The sequence below is a fragment of the Oryx dammah genome, unplaced genomic scaffold, assembly GCF_014754425.2.
Source record: "Oryx dammah isolate SB20612 unplaced genomic scaffold, SCBI_Odam_1.1 HiC_scaffold_28, whole genome shotgun sequence".
Lineage (NCBI taxonomy): Eukaryota > Metazoa > Chordata > Mammalia > Artiodactyla > Bovidae > Oryx > Oryx dammah.
The window spans coordinates 94,968,723-94,992,143 of record NW_024070212.1 but is presented as its reverse complement, the minus strand read 5'-3'; the positions used below and the strand labels follow the sequence as shown (position 1 = coordinate 94,992,143).

The following is a 23,421-nucleotide window of genomic DNA, read 5'->3' as shown; positions in this document are numbered from 1 at the left end:
CCAGACCCAGAGAACTAAACCTGGGAAGGAAGAAGGGCTGGGGACCTAATAAGTGACAGATGAGCACACTATGGACAGAAAAACCATACTGCACACCACCTGCTAATCTGTATTGCAGGCAAATTAAATTCACTAAAAAGCAAACTTACTCTTCATCTCATAAGCTTAGACTCATAAATGCTTTCAGACCTTTTGCAATACCTAGTAGAAACCTTCTTTTTTCCCCTGAGAGTTTCGGGGATTCTCCAGAACTTTTGTATTTTGTTAGAGAGATTTACTAGTTTCATTCAGAAGGACATGCATCTGCTTTACTCCTATTCTATGACTTCCTGATAGTCAAAGTATCAAAATATTACACACAAAAACTATGATTTTTAAAATTTCCACAGCATATAGTCTACAAAGCACCAATATATATTATTTGCATCCTATAAAAACCATTGCTAAGCTCCTCCCCCAGACTGCATGTTTCCCAGTGGACCTTACCACGCTCTGACCCAGCTGCTCCCGGAAGAAGTAATCCATGTTTCTCTTTTGCAGGCTGTCAAGGTAATGCTGAAAGCGAGTGTATGTGTAAGGGTAGCAGTAAGCAAACTGGTAAATATCTTCTTCTCGGTCAAAACAAAATGCAAAGGACATCACGTAATTTTTCCTATGGTCCGGGCAGCGGTAGTAGTAGACATTTTTGGGCGGCAGTCTTTGCCTGAAAGATACAAAGAAATTTGGGCATATCAAACAGTCATTCAAGCTTCAGACTGTAATCAATGGGAATAAATGCCCAAGAGTAAAACTGTAACATCAAGAATCCTAGGTGATGGTTAAGAATGACAGTGTATACCAACCTCTGGTCAAAAACAATTGCGGGGGCTTCCCTGGTGGATCAATGGTAAAGAATTCACCTGCCAATGCAGGAGACATGGGTTCAATTTCTGGTCCAGGAAGATCCCACATGCCATGGAGCAGCTAAGCCCATGCACCACAACTATTGACCCTGTGCTCTATAGCCCAGGAGCCACAGCTACTGAAACCCACAAGTCTAGAGCTTGTACTCCACAACTAGAGAAGCCACAGCAATGAGAAGCTGCACACCGCAACTAGAGAGTAGCCCCCACTCACCACAACTAGAGAAAAGCCTGTGCAGCAACAAAGACCCAGCACAGCCAAAAATGCTTCATTAATTATTTTTAAAAAGACTAGAATCTGGCAGTATTTGGTTAAAATTCCAGCCCTACCCTTTATCAACTGTATAGACAATTCAAAGTCAAAAGCAAACAAGTTTTATTCATCATTTATTCCTATTTTGAGCACCTGTTAAACACCAGACATTGTGCTAGATTATTGGTATGAACAAGATAGGACAGATATTTGTCCTCATGGAGTATATATCCTGGTGGGGAAGCAGTCAACAAAATAATTTAAATAAATATATAATATAGTTACAGACTCTAAAAGTGCATTGAGGGGAAATAGTGTGATGTTATAGTCACATAAATAGGAAAGGCCTACTTTCCCAGGGAAGTCAGGTTTTGGTATTATAACACTAATTCGGGCCTTTTAAAATAAGTTAATACACACTGTGAATATTCAAGGGAGAAGAAAAGAATATTCAACATTTCTTTAAATTATTACTCTTGTTTATTATTTTTCTACAGAGCATTCTATGAGACTAATTTTACAAAGAAGCTTTTGGGGAAATACTGCTTTAAAATGCACTGTGTAAGCAATTCTGCTAAGTTAACATGTTCATTCTCCAACAAGCAACACTAAAACATATACATGAGAAAAGGTAAAATGTTCCAGTCATAATTCCCATGACATCTTTACATTCACCCAGTTCACAGGCTCACTGCACTCCCTCATTTGTATAGTATCCAAATGATTTGCTATTTCCCTACAGAGAATGTCTCTTATTTGTGTCTCTTAAAATCCTATTAATCCTACAAAACCCATATCAAACTGTGCTTTTCCATGACTGTCCACTGATAATTCAAGGTCTCCTTGTTGTTGTTCAGTCGCTAAGTGGTGTTTTACTCTTTGTGACCCCTTGGACTATTGCACACCAGGCTTTGCTGCTGCTACTGCTGCTACTAAGTCGCTTCAGTTGTGTCCAACTCTGTGCAACCCCATAGATGGCAGCCCACCAGGCTCTCCCATCCCTGGGATTCTCCAGGCAAGAACACTGGAGTGGGTTGCCATTTCCTTCTCCAGTGCATGAAAGTGAAAAGTGAAAGGGAAGTTGCTCAGTCGTGTCTGACTCTTAGAGACCCCATGGACTGCAGCCTACCATGGGATTTTCCAGGCAAGAGTACTGGGGTGGGGTGCCATTGCTTTATCCTTCAATACCTCTTGGAGTTTGCTCAAACTCATGTCTGTCGAGTTGATGATGCCTTGCAACCTTCTCATCCTCTGTTGCCCCCTTCTCCTCCTGCCCTCAATCTTTTCCAGCATCAGGGTTTTTTCCAAAGAGCTCCAAAGCATTCTAACATGCTAGCAATTTGTTATAGAACCTTGTTTCTACCTTGTGTCTCTCTGAGGCTGCCTCAGTGGTCAGGAAGGGAGGTCAGGCTATGGACTTTCTGTGGAAGAGCAAACATTACATGGCACTGATGCTGTCCATATTTTGGCTTATACTGCTTGCCTCTGTCCAGGCTGTTATGAATCCCACACAAACATTAAATGGAAAACATGAAATGGGAACATTAAAAGATTACTGTTAATTAAAGAAAAAACTCAGATATCTCAAGTTAATGAATTTAGCATTTTTCTATGTATAGAAAGATAAGAGTTTGGACTTACTGAAATAGTTCCTTTGATATACACTTTAACTACCTAGGGCCAGTATCCTGTTTTTGCTTCCATCCTGAATCCCTAGGTGTGCACAGTTGGGGGTGACTGTACTGCTTTAAGGCTTGGTGTCTGAACATCCTTGTTTACTGATATGGGAGGTTTCGTCCACACTAAGTTGTTATTCCACTTAGAAGATGTGGTCATGGAGGGTCATAAAAGTTAAGGAGCTTACTTATCTATGCTCTCAAGCTAGTAAATCACAAAGCTGGGATTCAAATCTTTTTCTTTCTGATTCCAAGTCAGTACCTGTAACAATCAATTGCAGGTACTGTAACACTCAAGTGTACTTTGCTGCACTCAGTAAGCCAGCAGCAAATTTGGGAAACTCAGCAGTGGCCACAGGACTGGAAAAGGTCAGTTTTCATTCCAATCCCAAAGAAAGGCAATGCCAAAGAATGTTCAAGCTACTGCACAATTGCACTCATCTCACACACTAGTAAAGTGAGAGGCTTTGTTATTATTTATTATTCTCCAAGTGAGGCTTCAACAGTATGTGAACCGAAAAATTTCAGATGTTCAAGCTGGATTCAGAAAAAGCAGAGGAACTAGAGATTATATTGCCAACATCTGCTGAATCACAGAAAAAGCAAGAGAATTCCAGAAAAACATCTACTTCTGCTTCATTGACTACACTAAAGCCTTTGACTGTGTGGATCACAACAAATTGGAAAATTCTTCAAGAGATGGAAATAAAATCTAACCTGCCTCCTGAGAAATCTGTATGCAGGCCAAGAAGCAACAGTTAAAACCAGACATAGAATGACGAACTGGTTCCAAAATGGGAAAAGAGTACATCAGAGCTGTATACTGTCACCTTACTTATATGGAGAGTACACCATGAGAAATGCTAGACTGGATGAAGCACAAGGTGGAATTAAGATTGCCGGGAGAAATATCAATAACCTCAGATATGCAGATGACACTACCCTTATGGTAGAAAGAGAAGAGGAATTAAAGAGTCTCTTGATGAAGGTGAAAGTGGAGAGTGAAAAAGCTGGCTTAAAACTCAAAATTGAAAACCATGGCATCAGGGTCCATCACTTCATGGCAAATAGATGGGTAAACAATGGAAACAGTGACAGACTTTATTTTCTTGGGCTTCAAAATCACTGCAGATGTTGACTACAGCCATGAAATTAAAAGACACTTGCTCCTTGGAAGAAAAGCTATGACCAACCTAGACAGCATATTAAAAAGCAGAGACATTACTTTGCCAGCAAAGGTCTGTATAGTCAAAGCTATGGTTTTTCCAGTAGTCATGTATGGATGTGAGAGTTGGACTATAAAGAAAGCTGAGCACCGAAGAATTGACGCTTTTGAACTGTGGTGTTGGAGAAGACTCTTGAGAGTCCCTTGGACTGCAAGGAGATCCAACCAGTCAATCCTAAAGGAAATCAGTCCTGAATGTTCATTGGAAGGACTGATGCTGAAGCTGAAGCTTTAATACTTTGGCCACCTGATGTGAAGAACTGACTCTTTGGAAAAGATGCTGATGCAAGGAAAGATTGAAGGCAGGAGGAGAAGGGGACGACAGAGGATGATATGGTTGGATGGCATCACTGGCTCGATGGACATGAGTTTGAGCAAGTTCCAGGAGTTGGCAATGGGCAGGGAAGCCTGGCGTGCTGAAGTCCTTGGGGTTGCAAATAGTCAGACAGGACTGAGCAACTGAATTGAACTGAGCTGTTCCTGTAACATTTCTCCAGATTCCCTCTTGATAAATCATAGGCTTCTGGCATTCTAGATATGAGTATGCACTAAAACAAGTGAAAGCCTGGGACTGCAAGGAATTCACCATGGCTGAAGCACAAAGAATAGGAAGGGAAATCATGAGAAATGTGTCTGAAGAGGAAGACAGAAGTCAGGTTAGAAATGGATGACAGTCGTCCCTCCATATCTGTGGGATCTGCATCTGAAGATACAGCGGGATGACTTCATATGAAGGGACAGGTTAAACATTATCCTGAGGTCACAGGGTACCTTGAAGTCAGTGAAAGAATTAAAGTTCCATGATTATGCCACTCTAAGGGAGAGGTGAGAGAAGGTCACCTATCAGTCAGATGAAGGGCAGGGAGTAGCTGTGCAAGTATAGAAAATATGACAAGTTTCACTACTAGACAAATGTGCTGACATGACGGGCCGTGGAGTCAAAGATGGGTAGAATTCCAAAAGGGATGAGGAGGACAAGATGTAGAGAGAACAGTTTAAGCAATAAAGGAACAGGGCTTCTCACGTAGAAGCCCATGATAGTATCAAAGGCTGTCTAGAGGTGTGCTTAGGGCCACCAATAGAGGCTGTGTGGCTCCTACCCCTAAAACTAGGAAGAATAAACATTTCAGCACCAACAATGGCTAGATAGCATCACCGACTCAGTGGAAGTGAATTTGCGCAAACTTCAGGAGATAGTGTAGGACAGAGGAGCCTGGAGTGCTGCAGTCCTTGGGGTAGCAAAGAGTTGGACATGACTTAGTGACTAAACAACAATCTTCCTCTGACACAAATTGGGGTTTTAAGGCAAACCCATGGGGCACTCTTCCTTTCTAACCTGATTTTCACCCTAAACACTACTGTATTAAAATTTTGGACTTATTAGTGATGAAATAGAGATGGAATGGCCTGGAAGGAAAATGGGGAGTGAGAAGTCCCCTCCTGACCTTTCTGGATATGGAATGTAGGAGAACAAGCAGTACTTGGGAAGCCAACGAGGGAAGTAATGGCCTCCAGGATAGTCAGGTCTTAGTTCTTTGTTTTATTCAGCAAATATTTGTTAAGTATCATGTTCCAAAGACAAGAGGTAAAGGAAGCAGTGGATTAAAAGACCAGGGATCCAAGGGAGACTATTAACCTGAAAGCTGAGTTTCATAGAAAAAAGTAACAAGTAGAATGTTTTGGATAGAAGAGGGATCAGTGGAAAACCAAGATTAAAAGGAGAACAGACCAGTGTAGGGATAAGGGTATAAGAAGAAGAGGTGATGGTCTACATTTGTGATGTGACTGAACATGCAGAAATGTGAGGCTGGTGGAGTAAGTGAGTCCCAGGTTTCCAGATTTGTATTCAGGGAGAATACCAGTGAACATGGCTTTGAGGTCTCCAGCCAATGGTCTGTGACACCCACTTCAGATCCTGACTCAGAGGTCTGAAACTGAGGGCACTGGAGCACAATCACTTCATACACAAGTGATTCCTACAGTCATAAGCCCCTCAGCTTATGATGCTGATGTTTGCACGTTTTTACTTACTAGTATATCTAATCAAGATCCACACTTTACATCAATCACCTCAGTTTTTTTCCTTTTCTAACCACGTTTAGCAACTTGACTCTGAGAGTCTGCTGTCTCCACCACGTTTGATCATGTGCTATCAGAAGAATTCATCTAATGTCTGCAGCTGCTCCAGCTCCTCTCCTGAGTATGTCAGAAGCCTAACCTGATTTGCAGACAAAGTGAAGGTAATGGACCCTGGGGTGATCATTCAAGACAGCTAAGACGCTGCTCAGGGATTAGATGTTCCAGACTCTGCTAAGGATACTAACAAAAATCTGTTTGAGAAGGTTTCAGCAGGCCAAACTCATGAGGATGCAAAGTAACACAAAGAATAAAGGAAAAGAGGAACGGGATTATGTAGGAGAAATGTGTCTCATTTGGAATGCACTTCTGGTTTTTCTCTTATTTTGCTCATTACATTTTCACTGTGTCTCAGGCATAGTGTTCAGTTTTTTATTTGCATTATCATTGAATCCTCTCAACACCCTACGAACTAGGGGTTATTAACATCCCCTTTACACAGATAAGAAAATCCAAATCTCAGAGAGGTTAAAAAAAAAAAAAAAATTCCTGAGGTTGCAACAGGAACTATTGGTAAGCAACAGAGCCTGTGTTAGACACAGGCAGTGTGACTCCAAAGTCTGTGCTCATTGTCTCTACGGTAACTTGCCAGCAACTCATAGCCTTATCTTCTGCTTCCAGAAAAACCCTGTCTACAGTACTCTCAGCAATACTCTTGCAAAAAACCCTTGAAATAACTTCCTATCCTCACAAGGCTCCCCAAGATTTCCCTGTTAGTCCAGTATATCAACCATTTCTCCCTCCTTGAACCCTATGTTTTATTCATACTGAACTACTCACAACTCCCTAACATAATTTTGTGCCATACTTCCAATACCTCTGTGTCTTTGTATTGGATATTTCCTGCACTCGGACTGCTTCCCCTACAAGATATCCTATGTACTTCGTAAACTCATACTCATAGATGTGGTGTGTGGTAGACTGTCATAAACCTTTAAACATTTTTTAAATGTACTAATCAATGAACAAAAGAATGTATAAATAATCATTTAACATATCTCCTCTCTGAAGTATTCTCTGATTATTCATTCCTTATTAAAGTTTTTTTATACTTTGACATATGATAGTAATAGTAAAATAGTTTTGTCACCCGATTTGTCCCTTAACAAAAAGCAACAAAAGTAAATGGAGATTTCTTCAAAGACAAGGTAGGCTTCTTGAAGACAGGAATGGTGTCACCCTTTCCCTCTCTTTTTCACTAGAAATGGTACAGAGAAGTTTCAAATATTACTTGCTTATTTTAAAAACCACTGGCAAAAGGGAAAGAAGATTCATCTCCACAAATAAAAGTAAGCATCATAGGGAGGTAGATTTTAGCTCAACATAGAGACTCTTGAACAGTCTCCTGAAAGGAAAGTAGAAAGGTCTACGTTACAGGGGAGTACAAGCATGGGAAACTTTAAAGGATCTCATGAAAAAGCTCCTCTACTTGATATTAAGTTAGACAAGGCAGATTTCTGACTCCACTTAACACAGAGAGTCTAAGATATCAATGGAAGCAATATAACAATAATTAACATTGCACATATGCTAGGCCATTCTGGGAACATCAACATATATTAATTCCTTTAATCTTCACAACAGTCCTTTGAAGTTATTCCTATTATCACAGATTAAATGATGAAAATTAAGGTAGGGTTAAGAATACTTCTTAAGGGAAAGAGATCGTAAATGACTCCTAGCTGTTGTTGTTCAGTCACTAACTCATGTCTGATTCTTTGTGACACTATGGACTGCAGAATGCCAAGCTTCTCTGACCTCCACTATCTCCTGGAGTTTGCTCAAATTCATGTCCACTGAGTTGTGATAGGTGATGCTATCCAATCATCTCATCCTCAGCAGCCCCCTTCTCCTTTAACTTTCAATCTTTCCCAGCATCAGGATCTTTTCCAGTGAGTCAGCTCTTTGCATCAGGTTGCCAAAATATTGGCGCTTCAGCTTCAGCATCAGTTCTTCCAATGAATATTCAGGGTTGATTTCCTTTAGGATTGACTAGTTTGATCTCCTTGCAGTCCAAGGGACCCTCAAGAGTCTTCTCCAGCACCACAATTCAAAAGCATCAATTCTTCAGTGCTCACCCTTTTTTATGGTCCAACTGTCACATCTATATATGACTACTGGAAGAAAGCATGAGTCCATAGAAGAATCCAGAAAGATTCTAACATCTGATATTGCCAGAGAGGCAGGTTGACCCCAAGACCTGTGGTGTGTGCTCTCAGGACTCAGACACTAAAGGATGGTCCAGTTCTAGAAACAAGTCATCATCCTGGGCCCATCCTGATGATTAAAGAGGCCCTCCACATATGAGAGAGAGGCTATAACTAATATCCTCAGATTCAGTTGTGCATTCTCATGTGGATGAGTGAGCACACACACACAAACACAAGCATGCATATACTGAACACATTCACAATCATACTATGTATACTTCTCTTTTACAGCCTCTATTTCATTATATCAACTTGAGTATATGCCTTTTTCCACCATAGGACTGAGTTCTCACTGAGGGCAGGAATGATACATTCACCTGATTCTGGAGGACCTACACAAAACCTTGAATAGAGGAGATGCTTCAAAACACTCATGAATTGGATAAATGAGTGAACTTTAAACATATTAGACTAAATAATTTCAGCCACACCAAGGTATATATATTGTGCTCTTTCCATGTGAAGCTGTGAGTCATTCCTTGAGTACATTCCATTTCAGAACCTCCATGCCATTTTAAATACTATTCTGTCAGTCTATAATTGTCTTTCTCACCCTTTTCTATATATTTCATCCCTATGAAGAGAAGTAAGACCCAGGTCAAATGACATTTCCTCTTTGAAGTCTTTGTCAACAACTCCAGTAATAACTAATTGCTCTAAATACTAACTACAGAAACTGCTGTGCTTCTGATTCACTTCAAAATCCATAGCACTTAACACAATGTTTGACCCTGAAGAGGAGCTCAAAACAAGTTTGTTGAATGAATGAGTGGATTTATGACTCACTAAATGGATGAATGGATGAATGATTCCTTCATATTTACCATTCTCTCTGCCTTCTTGCCAAACCATTAGCCAAATTACCAATGCATTGTTCTGAAGGTCACCAGAGCACAGAGGAAGAGGAGAAAGCCCAAAACCTGAAGGGTTCTGATGGCTCATTCCCCACTCCTCCTCAAAACCCCAGAAAGACTAATTTTTTTTCCCCCATGGAAAAAACCCTCTTGTTTATTTCATTAAACAAAAATAAAATAAGCTGCATAGGAACAATTTTTAAAGTCCAAGGAGACACCAACTTTAAGCCTGCAGTAGCTGATACATCATCTCCTTGCTACCTTGTCCAGCCTCCTCTGTGGACCACAGTGATACATTCAGAAGCCTGTTAGCTAACACAGGAGTTTCTGAAAACCCCTGAAAGACTTTCTGATAGCAGCCATTCTGACTGGTGTGAGATGGTACCTCACTGTGGATCTGATAATGAGTGATGTTTAGCGTCTTTTCATGTTTGTTAGCCATCTGTATGTCTTCTTTGGAGAAATGTCTGTTTAGTTCTTTGGCCCATTTTTTTATTGGGTCATTTATTTTTCTGGAATTGAGCTGCAGGAGCTGCTTGTATATTTTTTAGGTTAATTCTTTGTCAGTTGCTTCATTTGTTATTATTTTCTCCCATTCCGAAGGCTGTCTTTTAACCTTGCTTATAGTTTCCTTCGTTGTGCAAAAGCTTTTAAGTTTAATTAGGTCCCATTTGTTTATTTTTGCTTTTATTTCCATTACTCTGGGAGGTGGGTCATAGAGGATTCTGTTGTAATTTATGTCAGAGTGTTTTGCCTATGTTTTCCTCTAGGAGTTTTATGGTTTCTGGTCAAAACCACTACAGTATTGTAAAGTAATTAGCCTCAAATTAAAACAAATAAATTAAAAAAAAAAAAACCCTGAAAGACAGTAGCCCTAACTTTCCTTCTGACTGAGCAGCAAATATGGATGTAGTTATATGGATTCCAACCCCAGGGTCTTCTTTGATAGCAGACAGAAACTTTTTCTTTAAATTAGCAGAAAGGGAAATAATAACGAATCAGTCTCTTTGGGCTCTATATCCTAAAGGAGGTATACAAAACACAATCATTCAGATACCACCAAGGGGAATAACGTACACTTAGTACCTCCTATATGCCAACAGTGTGCTAGCTGTTTGATGTACACTATTGCCTGACTAATAAACAGATATTCTTTCTACTACACCAAGGCTGTGAAATTCATCCAACAATTGCAGTTACAGGAAAGTCTCTTGGTTCCCCTCCTTCATCTACCCAGAGGCAGGAAGCAAACTAGCATACAGTTTCCCAGGCACATTTGAAATTAAAGAAAATTTTCATGTTTCCCTGGTGGCTCAGATGGTAAAGAATCTGCCTGCAGTTCAGGAGACTTGGGTTTGATCCCTGGGTTGGGAAAATCCCCTGGAGAAGAGAATGGCTACCAACTCCAGTATTCTGGCTTAAATAATTCCACAGGCAGAGGAACCTGGCAGGCAAGTCCATAGGGTCACAAAGAGTCAGACACGACTAAGTGACTTTCACTTCACTCCCTTCATGAGGGCTGCTAAAGCTCTGGTTTGTCATCCGTGAAAACACATGGCCTTTAGTCTTCGTTTGGCTGGAACAACCCAGACCACCACCTGGCTTGAACAAGTTGGCCCCTCCTTTCTTCAGGCATCTGGCACAGCCAGGCACCAGCACGGCTGCCCACATTATAAATACACTCTTTCCAGGTGGAGAGGACCTGCTCCTAGTTCCAATCCTACCTTCCCCCAAGTAATTATAATGGTGCTCTTGTCACCAGCTTATCTATTCTTATCTTTCTCCGCACTTTGTCACAGGGAATCTCTTGATGAGTCACAAGGAAGGGGAGAAAGAGAGAATGAGGGAGCACTCAGATACAGACAGCACATTTATACAGCCTGTGTCTAATCAGATTACTGTCTTATCAGGGGTTGATGGGCACTAGTGGTGGGAGGAGAGAGACAAAGCTACATATTGCCATCTGAGTTTTTGATAACAAGAAGACACTGCTAGATTCTTGAATTAACCTTTTTGTCCTACACACTCTCTTGTTTATTTTTCAGAGTTTATTTTATGTGTAGGATTTTTTTTTTTTTGGACTGTGCTTTCTGTAGAAGGACACCCACACACTGTGGCAGCAGCTGCTTCTATTAATTCCAAGTCATTAAAAAATTAAAATTAAACCCAATTACTTTGGTTGGTTTAGAGCTGAGGAATAGCTGAGACTGATTATTCCCCCTGGTCATGGACAGCAACAATATTCCTACCTACATGTGGCTGCTGGCAGAATGCTAATATAGTCAGATGCTCCAAGGACAGGCTCCTCATGCAGAGAAAGGCTCTAGGTCATGCAATCTATCTTCTCCAATCCAGAGTCCTGAGAGGACACTGGACAAAAAACTAGAAGTTGGGTGCTAGTCTAAGCTGTAGTAGGCTTCCCGGGTGGCTCAGTGGTAAAGAATCTGCTGCCGATGCAGGACACAGGGATTCGATCCCTGGCTCAAGAAGATTCCCCTGGAGAAGGAAATGACAATCCACTCCAGTATTCCTGCCTGGGAAATCCCATGGACAGAGCAGTGTGGCTGGTTACAGTTCATGGGGTCACAAAAGAGTTGGATGTGATGAAACCACCACAACAACTAAGCAGTAATCCTTGGGAAGGACTCTACCCTACCTGGCACCTCTGTGTAAAACATGGTTACTAAAATGTGTCCTGTGGCTCAGAAGGTAAAGAATCTGCCTGCAATATGGGAGACCTGAGTTTGAACCCTGGGTTGGGAAGATTCCCTGGAGAAGGAAATGGCAACCCACTCCAGTGTTCTTGCTTGACGAATTCCATGGACAGAGGAGCCTGGCAGGCTACAGTTCATGGGGTTGAAAAGAGTCAGACACAACTTAGTGACTAACACACACACACACACACACGCGCGCGCGCACACACACACACATATCCCTCTTAGGGTTTTTGTGATCCAGGTGAAAAGTCTATGTTTTCAAAATTATAATTTGCTGGTATATAAGATGCTACTCCAGTGTTCTTGCCTGGAGAATCCCAGGGATGGGGGAGCCCAATGGGCTGCCATCTATGGGGTCACACAGAGTCGGACATGACTGAAGTGACTTAGCAGCAGCAGCAGCAAGATGCTATATGAGGAAATATCAGAATGCTGGGTGCTTGTGATGGGGTTGCTAGCTGTAGCTACAAAAGTTGAGGTTTGCCCTGAAGTTTTGTATCCAAGTTACTTTGTTGCTCCATCATAGATGGAATAATAATAAGGTTTCTGGGTGGGTGTGAAGTCATTAGACTGGAATCTTCTTATAGTCCCACTGCACAGAAACTATTTCAACAATGTTACTCAATAAATATTTTGAATGAGGGGATGAATAAGTCAGGCAGAGCTGGGTTAGAATGAATAAGAGCTCTGCTCAATTTCGGCTTTGATGCCTTTCAGAAATGTAGTCATTGTACAGTAGATATAATGTAGGCCTGGGCTCTAATTTACTTCCATTACGTGTCAATCTTGCAGCCCTTGGCCTGAGTTTCCACATCTATAAAATGAAGAAATATCTAGCTCACACTTTTGTTTTGAAGATTAGAGGTGAGATTGTTACCTGATACATAACAGGTGCTCACAGTGGTCACTGAGATTATCACCATGCTCTATATGACAGATAGTTGGCATCACACTATCTCTTGATTCAGAATAATGAGTTCCAAATTCATACTAAGTGTGCCTGGGGTATGAAATGGGCAAAGCAGGTAGGACAGGGGACAAAAGAAAAGGTGACCAGGGATAAGGGACCATTTAAACATGCAGGAAAGAAAACCAGTGGTAATCTGTTCCTGATCCTCCCCACAACCAATGTAACCAACACCTCCTTTTCACGGAAATGTGCTCTCTAATAAAACTAAATGTGCCTGGCAAGATACAGGAAGGCAGTTAACTCCTTCAGGTCTCAAATGGTTGTAGGAGAGGTATTCAAAGGTGTTTCCACTACTGGTAGCTGACTGTGCCTGTCAGTCATACTGTGCAGCAACCTTCCAGATGTATGGAGCCTTGAGGTCACTAGATGGTTGGATTGAGTGGAAATTTGGAAAATTATAGGTTAGGCAAATGTGAAATACATCTGGGAAATAGAGACTGAGAAGTCTTGCTTATACAGAACAGTCTGCTCACAGCGTATTTATCATATGTTACAAATCTTAAATTATTTGTTTTTGGTTACTCAAACAATTTTTGCAATAAACTTTTCACCAGCAATGAGCTCAAGAATAAAAATGTATATGGCTTAGGAAAACTTTGCATTTCTCATGAAATTCAGTGATAAACATGAATGTTGCACAAAATGTTTGTTAGTATTTATGATCCACTATAGGGGCTGTACTGATAATATGAACACATAAAAACTGAAGACACAGTCAGTGCTGCTGAAGAAACACCAGCACCTACTTGGTTTAACAGGATCCTCTATGACCCACCTCCCAGAATACTGGAAATAAAAGCAAAAATAAACAAATGGGACCTAATTAAAATTAAAAGCTTCTGCACAACAAAGGAAACTATAAGCAAGGTGAAAAGACAGTCTTTGGAATGGGAGAAAATAATAGCAAATGAAGCAACTGACAAGCAAATAATCTCAAAAATATACAAGCAACTCCTGCAGTTCTATTCCAGGAAAATAAATGACCCAATCAAAAAATGGGCCAAAGAACTAAACAGACATTTCTCCAAAGAAGACATACAGATGGCTAACAAACACATGAAAAGATGCTCAACATCACTCATTAGCAGGAAAATGCAAATCAAAACCGTAATAAGGTACCATTTCACACCAGTCAGAATGGCTGTGATCCAAAAATCTACAAGCAGTAAATGCTGGAGAGGGTGTGGAAAAAAGGGAACCCTCTCACACTGTTGGTGGGAATGCAAACTAGCACAGCCACTATGGAGAAGAGTGTGGAGATTCCTTAAAAACCTGGAAATAGAACTGCCTTATGACCCAGCAATCCCACTGCTGGGCATAGACACCGAGGAAACCAGAATTGAAAGAGACACGTGTACCCCAATGTTCATCACAGCACTGTTTATAATAGCCAGGACATGGAAACAACCTAGATGTCCATCAGCAGACAAATGGATAAGAAAGCTGTGGTACATATACACAATGGAGTATTACTCAGCCATTAAAAAGAATACATTTGAATCCGTTCTAATGAGGTGGATGAAACTGGAGCTGATTATACAGAGTGAAGTAAGCCAGAAAGAAAAACACCAATACAGTATACTAATGCATATATATGGAATTTAGAAAGACGGTAACGACAACCCTGTATGCGAGACAGCAAAAGAGACACAGATGTACTGAACAGTCTTTTGGACTCTGTGGGAGAGGGAGAGGGTGTGATGATTTAGGAGAATGGCATTGAAACATGTATAATATTATGTAGGAAACAAATCGCCAGTCTAGGTTCGATGCTGGATACAGGATGCATGGGGCTGGTGCACTGGGATGACCCAGAGGGATGGTATGGGGAGGGAGGTGGGAGTGGGGTTCAGGATTGGGAACACCTGTACACCCATGGTGGATTCATGTTGATGTATGGCAAAATCAATACAATATTGTAAAGTAAATAATAATAATAATAAAATTTAAAATGTATGTCTAAAGACTATAATTCACATATGTAAAAGCAGAACCATAGAATAAAAATAATTGAAATTATTTTAGAACAATCAATATGCTTCAAATGAAAAGCCATACTTCACAGTGATGGGTGGTAACACTTTTATTTAGAGTGCATGACTGTTCTAAAATAATTTCAATCATTTTTAATTCCAAGTTTTCTTATATATAAAGTGGTAGCTGTTAATGTCTTTTCTCTAGTAGCACAAGAACTAAAGCCAGTAATGCTACATCACTGTCATTAGATGTTTCAAACAGAAAATAATTTAACTTAATTCCAATGGAATTCAATTATTTTCATCTAATTTATGGGGTCAAACTAAGGCTTTTAGAAATTCATTCTGTTGAAGGTTAAATACTATTTTAGTGGGATAATACTGTTAATTCAGTAAAATAAAGCTCAACCTTAGAGATAAAATTACTTATTTAAGATAACATGAATATAAATTTTGGTAAAAGCAATATACTTATTGAATCAGCAAACCTATAGAATAAAAATTTATTTTGAGTTGGTTGGAAGTAGTCATATAAATCAAAACTGCATCCAAAATAAGCTTCTATTTTCTACTCTCAAAGTAGAAACGTAGTTCTCCAAATTTATACAATGTAAGTAAATTATACAATTTTTTATGAAGCTAATGTTAAACCACATACACAAAAAAGTTTTTTTTTTTTTTTTAAGTTTCAGGAAGGCTTATTTCTTTACTGTCTGCCATCAATGGAATCTTAGCGATTTTGAGCTTTTAATAAAATATTTTGTTAATCAATATTGATTTTGCTGTGTTTTTTTTTCCTGATAATGAGACCTCTAAATTTTGCTATTAAGACCTTTAAATGAGAACATAATTTTGGTTGCATTTTGTTAAAATCAAATTGGAAATCTTGAATCAAGTATTCAACAAATGAAGCATGAAAGTATTTGGGGTTTTAAAGCTGTTATTAAATTGAGATTGTTGAAAAGAAAGCTTTCAAACAAGAAGACATGACATTTATCTCTACAAAGGCAAGGGAGGAATTGCACAAATTAAATGATGAAAGCACAATTGGAATACAGTATTTAATTTTGAAATTCAATGCTTATAATTTGGGATACTTCAGTGTAGAAGGAAAATTTTTTGATGAAGCTTCTATTTTTAATTGGATATTTGTATATTGTACCAGAGTGGAATGAAATTGAACAGGCTTATAAATTTGTAGCATCTGCATTTGGTGAAAATATAAAAGAATCAAGAAGAAGCACCTTAATTGATAAAAGTTGTTTCATGTTAAAAAAAAGAGATCCAAGAAAATTTCTCCAAAGGGAGTAAACAAAATAGTAACTATGAAAATATTTGGACTGAAATGTTTATCAATTTCAATACCAACAAGCTTATAATTAAGAATGTCCTCAATTTGGGATAATTTGCTCTAAGTCTATTAGGTACCTATAGAGATAATGCCTTTTATTTAACAATATTATAATCTATAAAGGAGAATCAATTGAATATGTCAAGAATTTCAAACTTTTTAACTATAAAAATGCATTTTGAAGAAGACTTAAAGCAAAGTCACAAAACCCCCAAAATAATAAAGTCATATTAGAAAAAATATTTTCATAAGAATACCAATGTCATAGTATTAGATATATATATCACTTAAAAAACTGATTAAAGTGAGTAAATGTATATAAAAATAGCTGTATTATTTTAAGAAAATAAATATAAGCTTTTAATTTTTTTCTTTACTGTACATGGATGTGTACAATTTTATTTTTAGAAAGAATATTGATTTTTAAAATAATTGTTTTGTAAATCAAACATAAAATAATTGGAGGTCAATACATGAAATATTTTTAAAATATAACTTTACTTTCCCTGTTCACTTTCAGTTGGGATGGTGACAAATTATGTGGTCATCCTACTCATCTGCCAACCTAATTATTCCTATTGAATATCTCAAAGTTACTTCAACTTCAACCTGAATTAAATGAATCGCCTAACTTCCCCTAAAACTAGCCCTTTGAAAATGCTTCCAACTCAGTAAGTAGCTCCACTATCCACATCCAACCAACTGTACAAATCAAAAATCTGAGAGTCAACCTGATGTCTTCCTTTCTTTCATACTTTCCTTCCTTTGTGATTCAATAAATACTGTCTGAGAGCTTCCCCATTGCCACTCTTCTGGATGTTGGGGAAGCAGATGTGAAAAAGCAATTTCATGCTTTCATGGAACTTAAATTGTGAGAAGGAGAGAAAAATAAACAATATATATTATATTATATATTATTTATTTATATATATAATATATTATTTATTGTTTATTGTTATTATAATATATAATATAGTGTAAGGTAATGATGAAAAGGCCAATTTTCATTCCAGTCTCAAAGAAGGGCATTCTTTGGCCCTTATATGAAGAGTATATCATGTGAAAACCCAGGCTGGATGAGGCAGAAACTGGAATCAAGACTGTCTGGAGAAATATCAACAAATTCAGATATGTAGATGATACCACCCTAATTGCAGAAAGAGAAGAGGAACTAAAGAGCCTCTTGATGAAGGTGAAAGAGGAGCCTGAAAAAGCTGGCTTAAAACTCAACATTCAAAGACAAAGATCATGGCATCCAGTTCCATCACTTCATGGCAAATAGACAGGGAAAAGTGGAAACTGTCAGATTTTATTTTCTTGGGCTCCAAAATCCTTGCAGACAGTAACTGCAGCCATGCAGTTAAAAGACATTTGCTACTTGGAAGAAAAGCTATGACCAATCTAGACAGTGTATTATAAAGCAGAGACATCACCTTGCTGAAAAGGTCCATATAGTCAAAGATATGGTTTTCCAGTAGTCATGTTGGATGTGAGAGCTGGACCATAAAGAAGGCTGAGCACTGCAGAATTGATGCTTTTAAACCGTGATACTGGAGAAGACTCTTGAAAGTCTCTCGGACAGCAAGGATACCAAACCAGTCAATCCTAAAGGAAATCAACCCTGAATATTCATTGGAAGTACTGATGCTGAAGCTGAAACTCTAATACTTTGGCCACCTGATGCGAAGAGCTGACTCATTTGAAAAGACCCTGATGCTGGGAAAGATTGAAGGTGGGAGAAGAGGACAACTGAAGATGAGATGGTTGGACGGCATCACCAAATCAATGGACATGAATTTGAGCAAACACCAGGAGATAGTGATGGACAGGAAAGCCTGGTGTGTCCATGGAGTCGCAAAGAGTTGGACATGACTTACAGACTGAACAACAACAAAGGTAATGATGAGGATAATGAATATAAATTAAGCAAAGTAAGAGGCCATACAGTAATAGAGGGGACTATATTAATTAGAGAGGTCACAGAGAAAACTATTTAGTAGAAACTGAATAATGTGAGGGAATAATCCATGTATGTATATGGATTATCGTATTATATTATATGTATCCCCAAGAAAATAGTGGTCCAGAGAGAACAATAGGAAAAAAGGTGCAAGCTTGTTGTGTTTCTAGGAACTACAGGAAGTTCAGTGTGATTGAACAGGAATAAGTGAGGAAGTGATTGGTAGAGAGTTAGAAAGGGAGAGAAGGCCTTAGTAAGAGTTTTTTATGAGAAGTCACGTAGGGTAAAAAGAGTAATGAAATGATTCAATTTACATTTTTCTTAAAAAAACTGCTGACATGACTGGTTGAAATGCTCATTCGCAGGAGTCAGCTCTGATATTTTGGTCTTCATCCCATGAAAGACAGTGTCCAAGTCCACTTCTCAGTACCCATCATCTGTCGGTGAATGTTACAGGTTCCTTTCTACACAATGGATCTACACAGTTTAAAAATTATATGAAAGAGCTTTCATACTTCAGTGGACTTATTAATCTTAGAAGCTCTAAATCCTTGTATTTCACAACCTCCCACTTTTCAGGGTTATTATGTTAATTAAAATAATAAAATGGACTCAATAAAGAGTTTTTGGTTATTGAAATGAGTAAATGAACTTCACAAGTCATTTACCAGCTTCCTGAAATTTGGGAACCAGAAGTATAGGAGATGAGAAACTTTTTATTTTCTTCTAATGAGAAATATGTAAGTGTTTTTTGAAAGATTGTCTGTGTGATCTATCTTAAAGGTCTATAAGCTCTTTATACTGACACAACTATACACTTTTATAGAGAGATAAGATTTTCAGCATCATCTAGTCTAGTGTCTTTCAAATAACTTTTAGTTTCTCCAAAAGTGTTTTCTTCAAAAGAATGCTAGCAGAGAGGCACAATGTGCAAAAATCAAACAAACAGATAAATAGAATTCAGATGGCAAGAAACAAGGCAAGCATGGTGGGGGGGGCACTTTTCATTTTATATCTGAAGGGTAGCAAGGTAAGTGACTAGACAAAATCACACTGGAGGTGAGAGGCAGAGCTAAGAACTGCTCTTCCAAGTATATTTGTTTTGTTAATTGAACAAATCATTTATTAAGTATAGTTCTTGATGCTGAGGCTAAATTAGTGTGTCAAGTCCCTCTTTTCATGAAAGAGAACAAATATATATGATATATATTAATATATATATTTATGTATAAACATATTTGTCAGGTGGTAATAAGTACTATGAAGAAAAAAGACAACATAAGGATAAGGGGATAGAAAGTAAAGGAAGTGGGTGGTAAGTTAGTTATAAAGGATTGTCAAGAAAAGCCTTTCTGATGAGGCAATGTCTAAATAAAGTGAAGCCCAGTGGAATTCCAGGGGGAAGCAAGTGCCAGTAATGTTTCCCTGATGCTTCTGTTCCTCCAGGACAGAGCATCAACTAGGTACCAGGAATTACATTAGCCCATTTACAGGTATGAAGACTTGGAGCAATAGGGAAAACATAGATTTTAAATCTAGTTTTGAATTCAGGTTTTGGCAGGCATTTAACTTATCCTGTTTTATCTTCAGTTTTCTGATTTTTAAAATGGGAGTGATATTATTTTTTTTGCAGATATGCTCAAAGGATGTAGTAAGAAAATACATGTAAAGTTCCCAACACACACCAGGGCTCTATATTTGGCAGATATTTGTATTATCTACCTCACTTTGTTTGAATGAAGGATTATTGTAGTTGGCATTAGTAAATGTTGGATGCTTGGCATCTATTTCCTTTTCCTAACAGCAAACTATTTCTTGTACTTAAACAATTCCTGCCTCATTGGATATAGGTGAAAGGAAATGCATCTGAAGGATATTAGGGACCTACATTATCAGTATGGATATGAGAGCTGGGCCATAAAGGCAGAGCACCAAAGAATTAACACTTTTGAATTGTGGTGCTGGAGAAGACCCTTGAGAGTCTCTTGGACAAAAGGAGATCAAACCAGTCAATCCTAAAGGAAACCAACTCTGAACTCATTGGAAAGACTGATGATGAAGCTGGAGCTCCAATACCTTGGCCACCTGATGCAAAGAGCTGACCCATTGGAAAAGACCCTAATGGTTGGAAAGATTGAAGGCAGAAGGAGAAGAGGGTGACAGAGGATAAGATGGTTGGAAAGCATCACAGATTCAGTGGACAAGAACTTGGGAAAACGCCAGGAGATGGTGAAGGGTGTTAGCTAAAATAGAAGAAATAAGTAGATTCTTTTTTCAGGTAGGACTATTGAAAAGCAGCCCGTTTCTTATCAAAAGCTCTCACAACTGGCTTAACCCCTTCTGGGAAATTTCTAGGGGGAATATTGAGGCAGGTCTGAAATTTTAGGAGGGTATGACAAAGTGGTGTTAAGTGTGGAAAGAGGGGATCAGGGAGACTATACCTTTCTCTCCACGCTGGTCTTCCAGTTTGAAACATAAGCCTAAGAAAGTGGTCTTCAAACTGGAAAGTTATTGCAATAAGGGGAAAAAATGAGAAGAAAATAAATCCCGTGGAGTGAAGACAAAGGTGATGGGGTCAAGAGGCAAATGAAAGAAGTCTTAATGGAAGATTTATTAGAAAGCATGGCTTGCATCAGTCCCAGAGGCAGGCATGACTGGGGAAATGAATTCAGCAATGTTTCCTATTCTTTTAGGCTGAGACCTTACAGAATGTGATATTTCTTAAAAATGAGTCCCAATCCACATCAAAGCTTCCAGCTTGCAGTAGATGGATTCCTAGCATTGTAAATGTGTTTTGGGGAGGACAAGGGTAAAAAGGGGTGGCAACTTTGCTCTTTCTGGATTAGTTTTGGTGGAAAATTGCATCTCTATTTATCCATAAATCAGTCAGAATATAGCTGTACCAGTGTCCACGTCACTGGGAGGAACAAAGCCTCAACTGATCATAAGTGCTTCGGAATGCCTAGCAGTCTACAGATGCAACCTGCAGAAACTTCAGCCCTGACTGTGAGCTTAGTATGCCCCACCTGATTACCTCTAATTAAAAAACCTGGCTAATTCTCAGTTTTCCAAGTCAGTCCAAGTGACTCTACCTGGATAATGCAAAACTCAAGCACACATTCAGCACCTCCTCTATGTGAGCATTTTTCTAAGTACGGAAGGTTAAAAGATGAATAGGACACAGTCCTGTCCCCATCCCCTGAGAAATTCAGGCTTATAAGAGATACAAGCATCCTGACCCGTACTTCTTCTGAGAGAAATGTTCTGAGTTCTGTGATGGAGATGTGTGCACATGTAATAGGGCCACAGAGAAATCATACATGACGTGGGAGGTTATTCGGATGCACATGAGCTGGCCCTTGATGGACGGGTGGCTAAGAGCTCACCAGTGAATAAAGGAATGATGAAGGAATTTCTCAGCAGAACGAGAAGCATAGGAAGATGGAGGTGGCTTTGAGTACTGCTTATGGGAACAGGTTTTTAAAGTTAATATCAGATCTTTTCATACACCTGCTTAAAATCCTCTAGTGATTTTCCACACACATAAGAAAGAAGGCTAAAGTTATAACCGTAAGGTGGCCTCCACCAATTTTATCTGTGGTGCTGTCTTTCTTTCCTCCTCTGCTCTGCCCACATGCCTTCTTTCTGGTCTTCAAATACATCAAGTTCATTCCTATCCTGAGGCCTTTTCATTTGTTGCTTCCTGTCTTCCTCTTTCTTGAATGCTCTTCTCTCAACTCCTTCTCATTTCTCAGATCTCATCCAGATGTAACCCCTACAAGGAGTCTTTCCAGATCACTTAATTTAAATCAGCCCCTAACTGCAGTCACTCTGTCTCATTTCTTTATTTTATTTTCTTCGCGGCCCTTAACGCTAACTGAAATTTTGTCTCCCTCCACTAGAGTATAAGCTCCTTGATGGCAGACTCTCTATGTCTATATTTACAATTTCAATGTCCAGAGTTTATGACACAATACTTGAATAGATAAACTTAGTGGTGATCAACACCTTGTGTGGGTACACAGGACACCCAGAAATGACAGGTAGTAGTTATAAAGGTGGATAAGACTAGTATCAGTGGTCATTATAGTAATAATACTCACCAATTGATTGGCATTTTCTGTGTGCTGCTGCTGTTGCTGCTAAGTCGCTTCAGTCGTGTCCGACTCTGTGCGACCCCATAGACGGCAGCCCACTAGGCTCCTCTGGTCCTGGGATTCTCCAGGCAGGAACACTGGAGTGGGTTGCCATTTCCTTCTCCAATGCAGGAAAGTGAAGTCACTCAGTCGTGTCCGACTCTTAGCAACTCCATGGACTGCAGCCCACCAGGCTCCTCCGTCCGTGGGCTTTTCCAGGCAACAGTGCTGGAGTGGGGTGCCATTGCCTTCTCCATTCTGTGTGCTAGGCCCACGCTAATACCATTACCTTATTTAACCTTCAGAGTAATCTTGGGATATAAAACTATTAGCCCCCTCTTAAAGACAAAGTATGTGAGAGAATGAGAAAGGGCTTTTGTAATGTGTCAATGTCTTTCGACTCCTGAATAGAACTAGATTTTGAGCTTAACCTACCTGACTCACAAAACCTATATCTAATAATACAACAGAGAGGGGTAACTGGATTATAATCTGCCTCAAACTACCTCAGAATCTTGCCACTTGAGGTGTCTTCTATATTTGTGTGATTATAGAATGGAATGTCTTTTAGGACAAAGAGTGGACAGAGAGCAAATTGAAACTAATAGTAGGCCCAAATTTTGTCCCCAAGTAGCCAAAGATTCTCTACTTAAACTCAGTGCACATTCACTTTTCATTAAAAAAAAAAAAAACTGAGCCAATGTACCTTTACATTAAAAATCTAGAAATATCAGGAAAAAATCTATTTGTTTTATATTAAACACATGAATAGAAAAGGACCGAATGAGTTAATTTCTTGGAACTTTGACCTCATAATGACCAAAAATGTCATTGCATGTGTGTGTGTTTACTATTCTAGGTCCAAAATAAATTTGAGGTGACTTACAGATGCATACATAATAGAAATACAAAGAATAAAACTGGAAATGAAGACAGGATATCATGGGGAAAAAAATGAAATAGTTTGAAGTAAGGTTATCACAAATAGATGTATACCATAAAGTTATGTGTACTCATTAGAAGTAGGCTTTAAATTTGAGTTTCCTGGTAGCCAA

The 23,421-nt window shown here is 39.0% G+C and overlaps 1 protein-coding gene across 1 annotated transcript in view; it reads right to left on the bottom strand.

The window, feature by feature from the left end:
- Positions 1–314: 314 nt before the first annotated feature.
- Positions 315–23,421, bottom strand: part of LOC120856591 (cytosolic carboxypeptidase 6-like) — a 670,594-nt gene continuing 647,487 nt past the window's right edge. The window contains exons 3-4 of the mRNA XM_040231945.1: positions 487–703; positions 315–329 (exon numbers count right to left, since the gene is read on the bottom strand). Of these exons, the coding sequence (XP_040087879.1) occupies positions 315–329; positions 487–703 (232 nt within the window). The remainder of the gene's footprint in view (positions 330–486; positions 704–23,421) is intronic.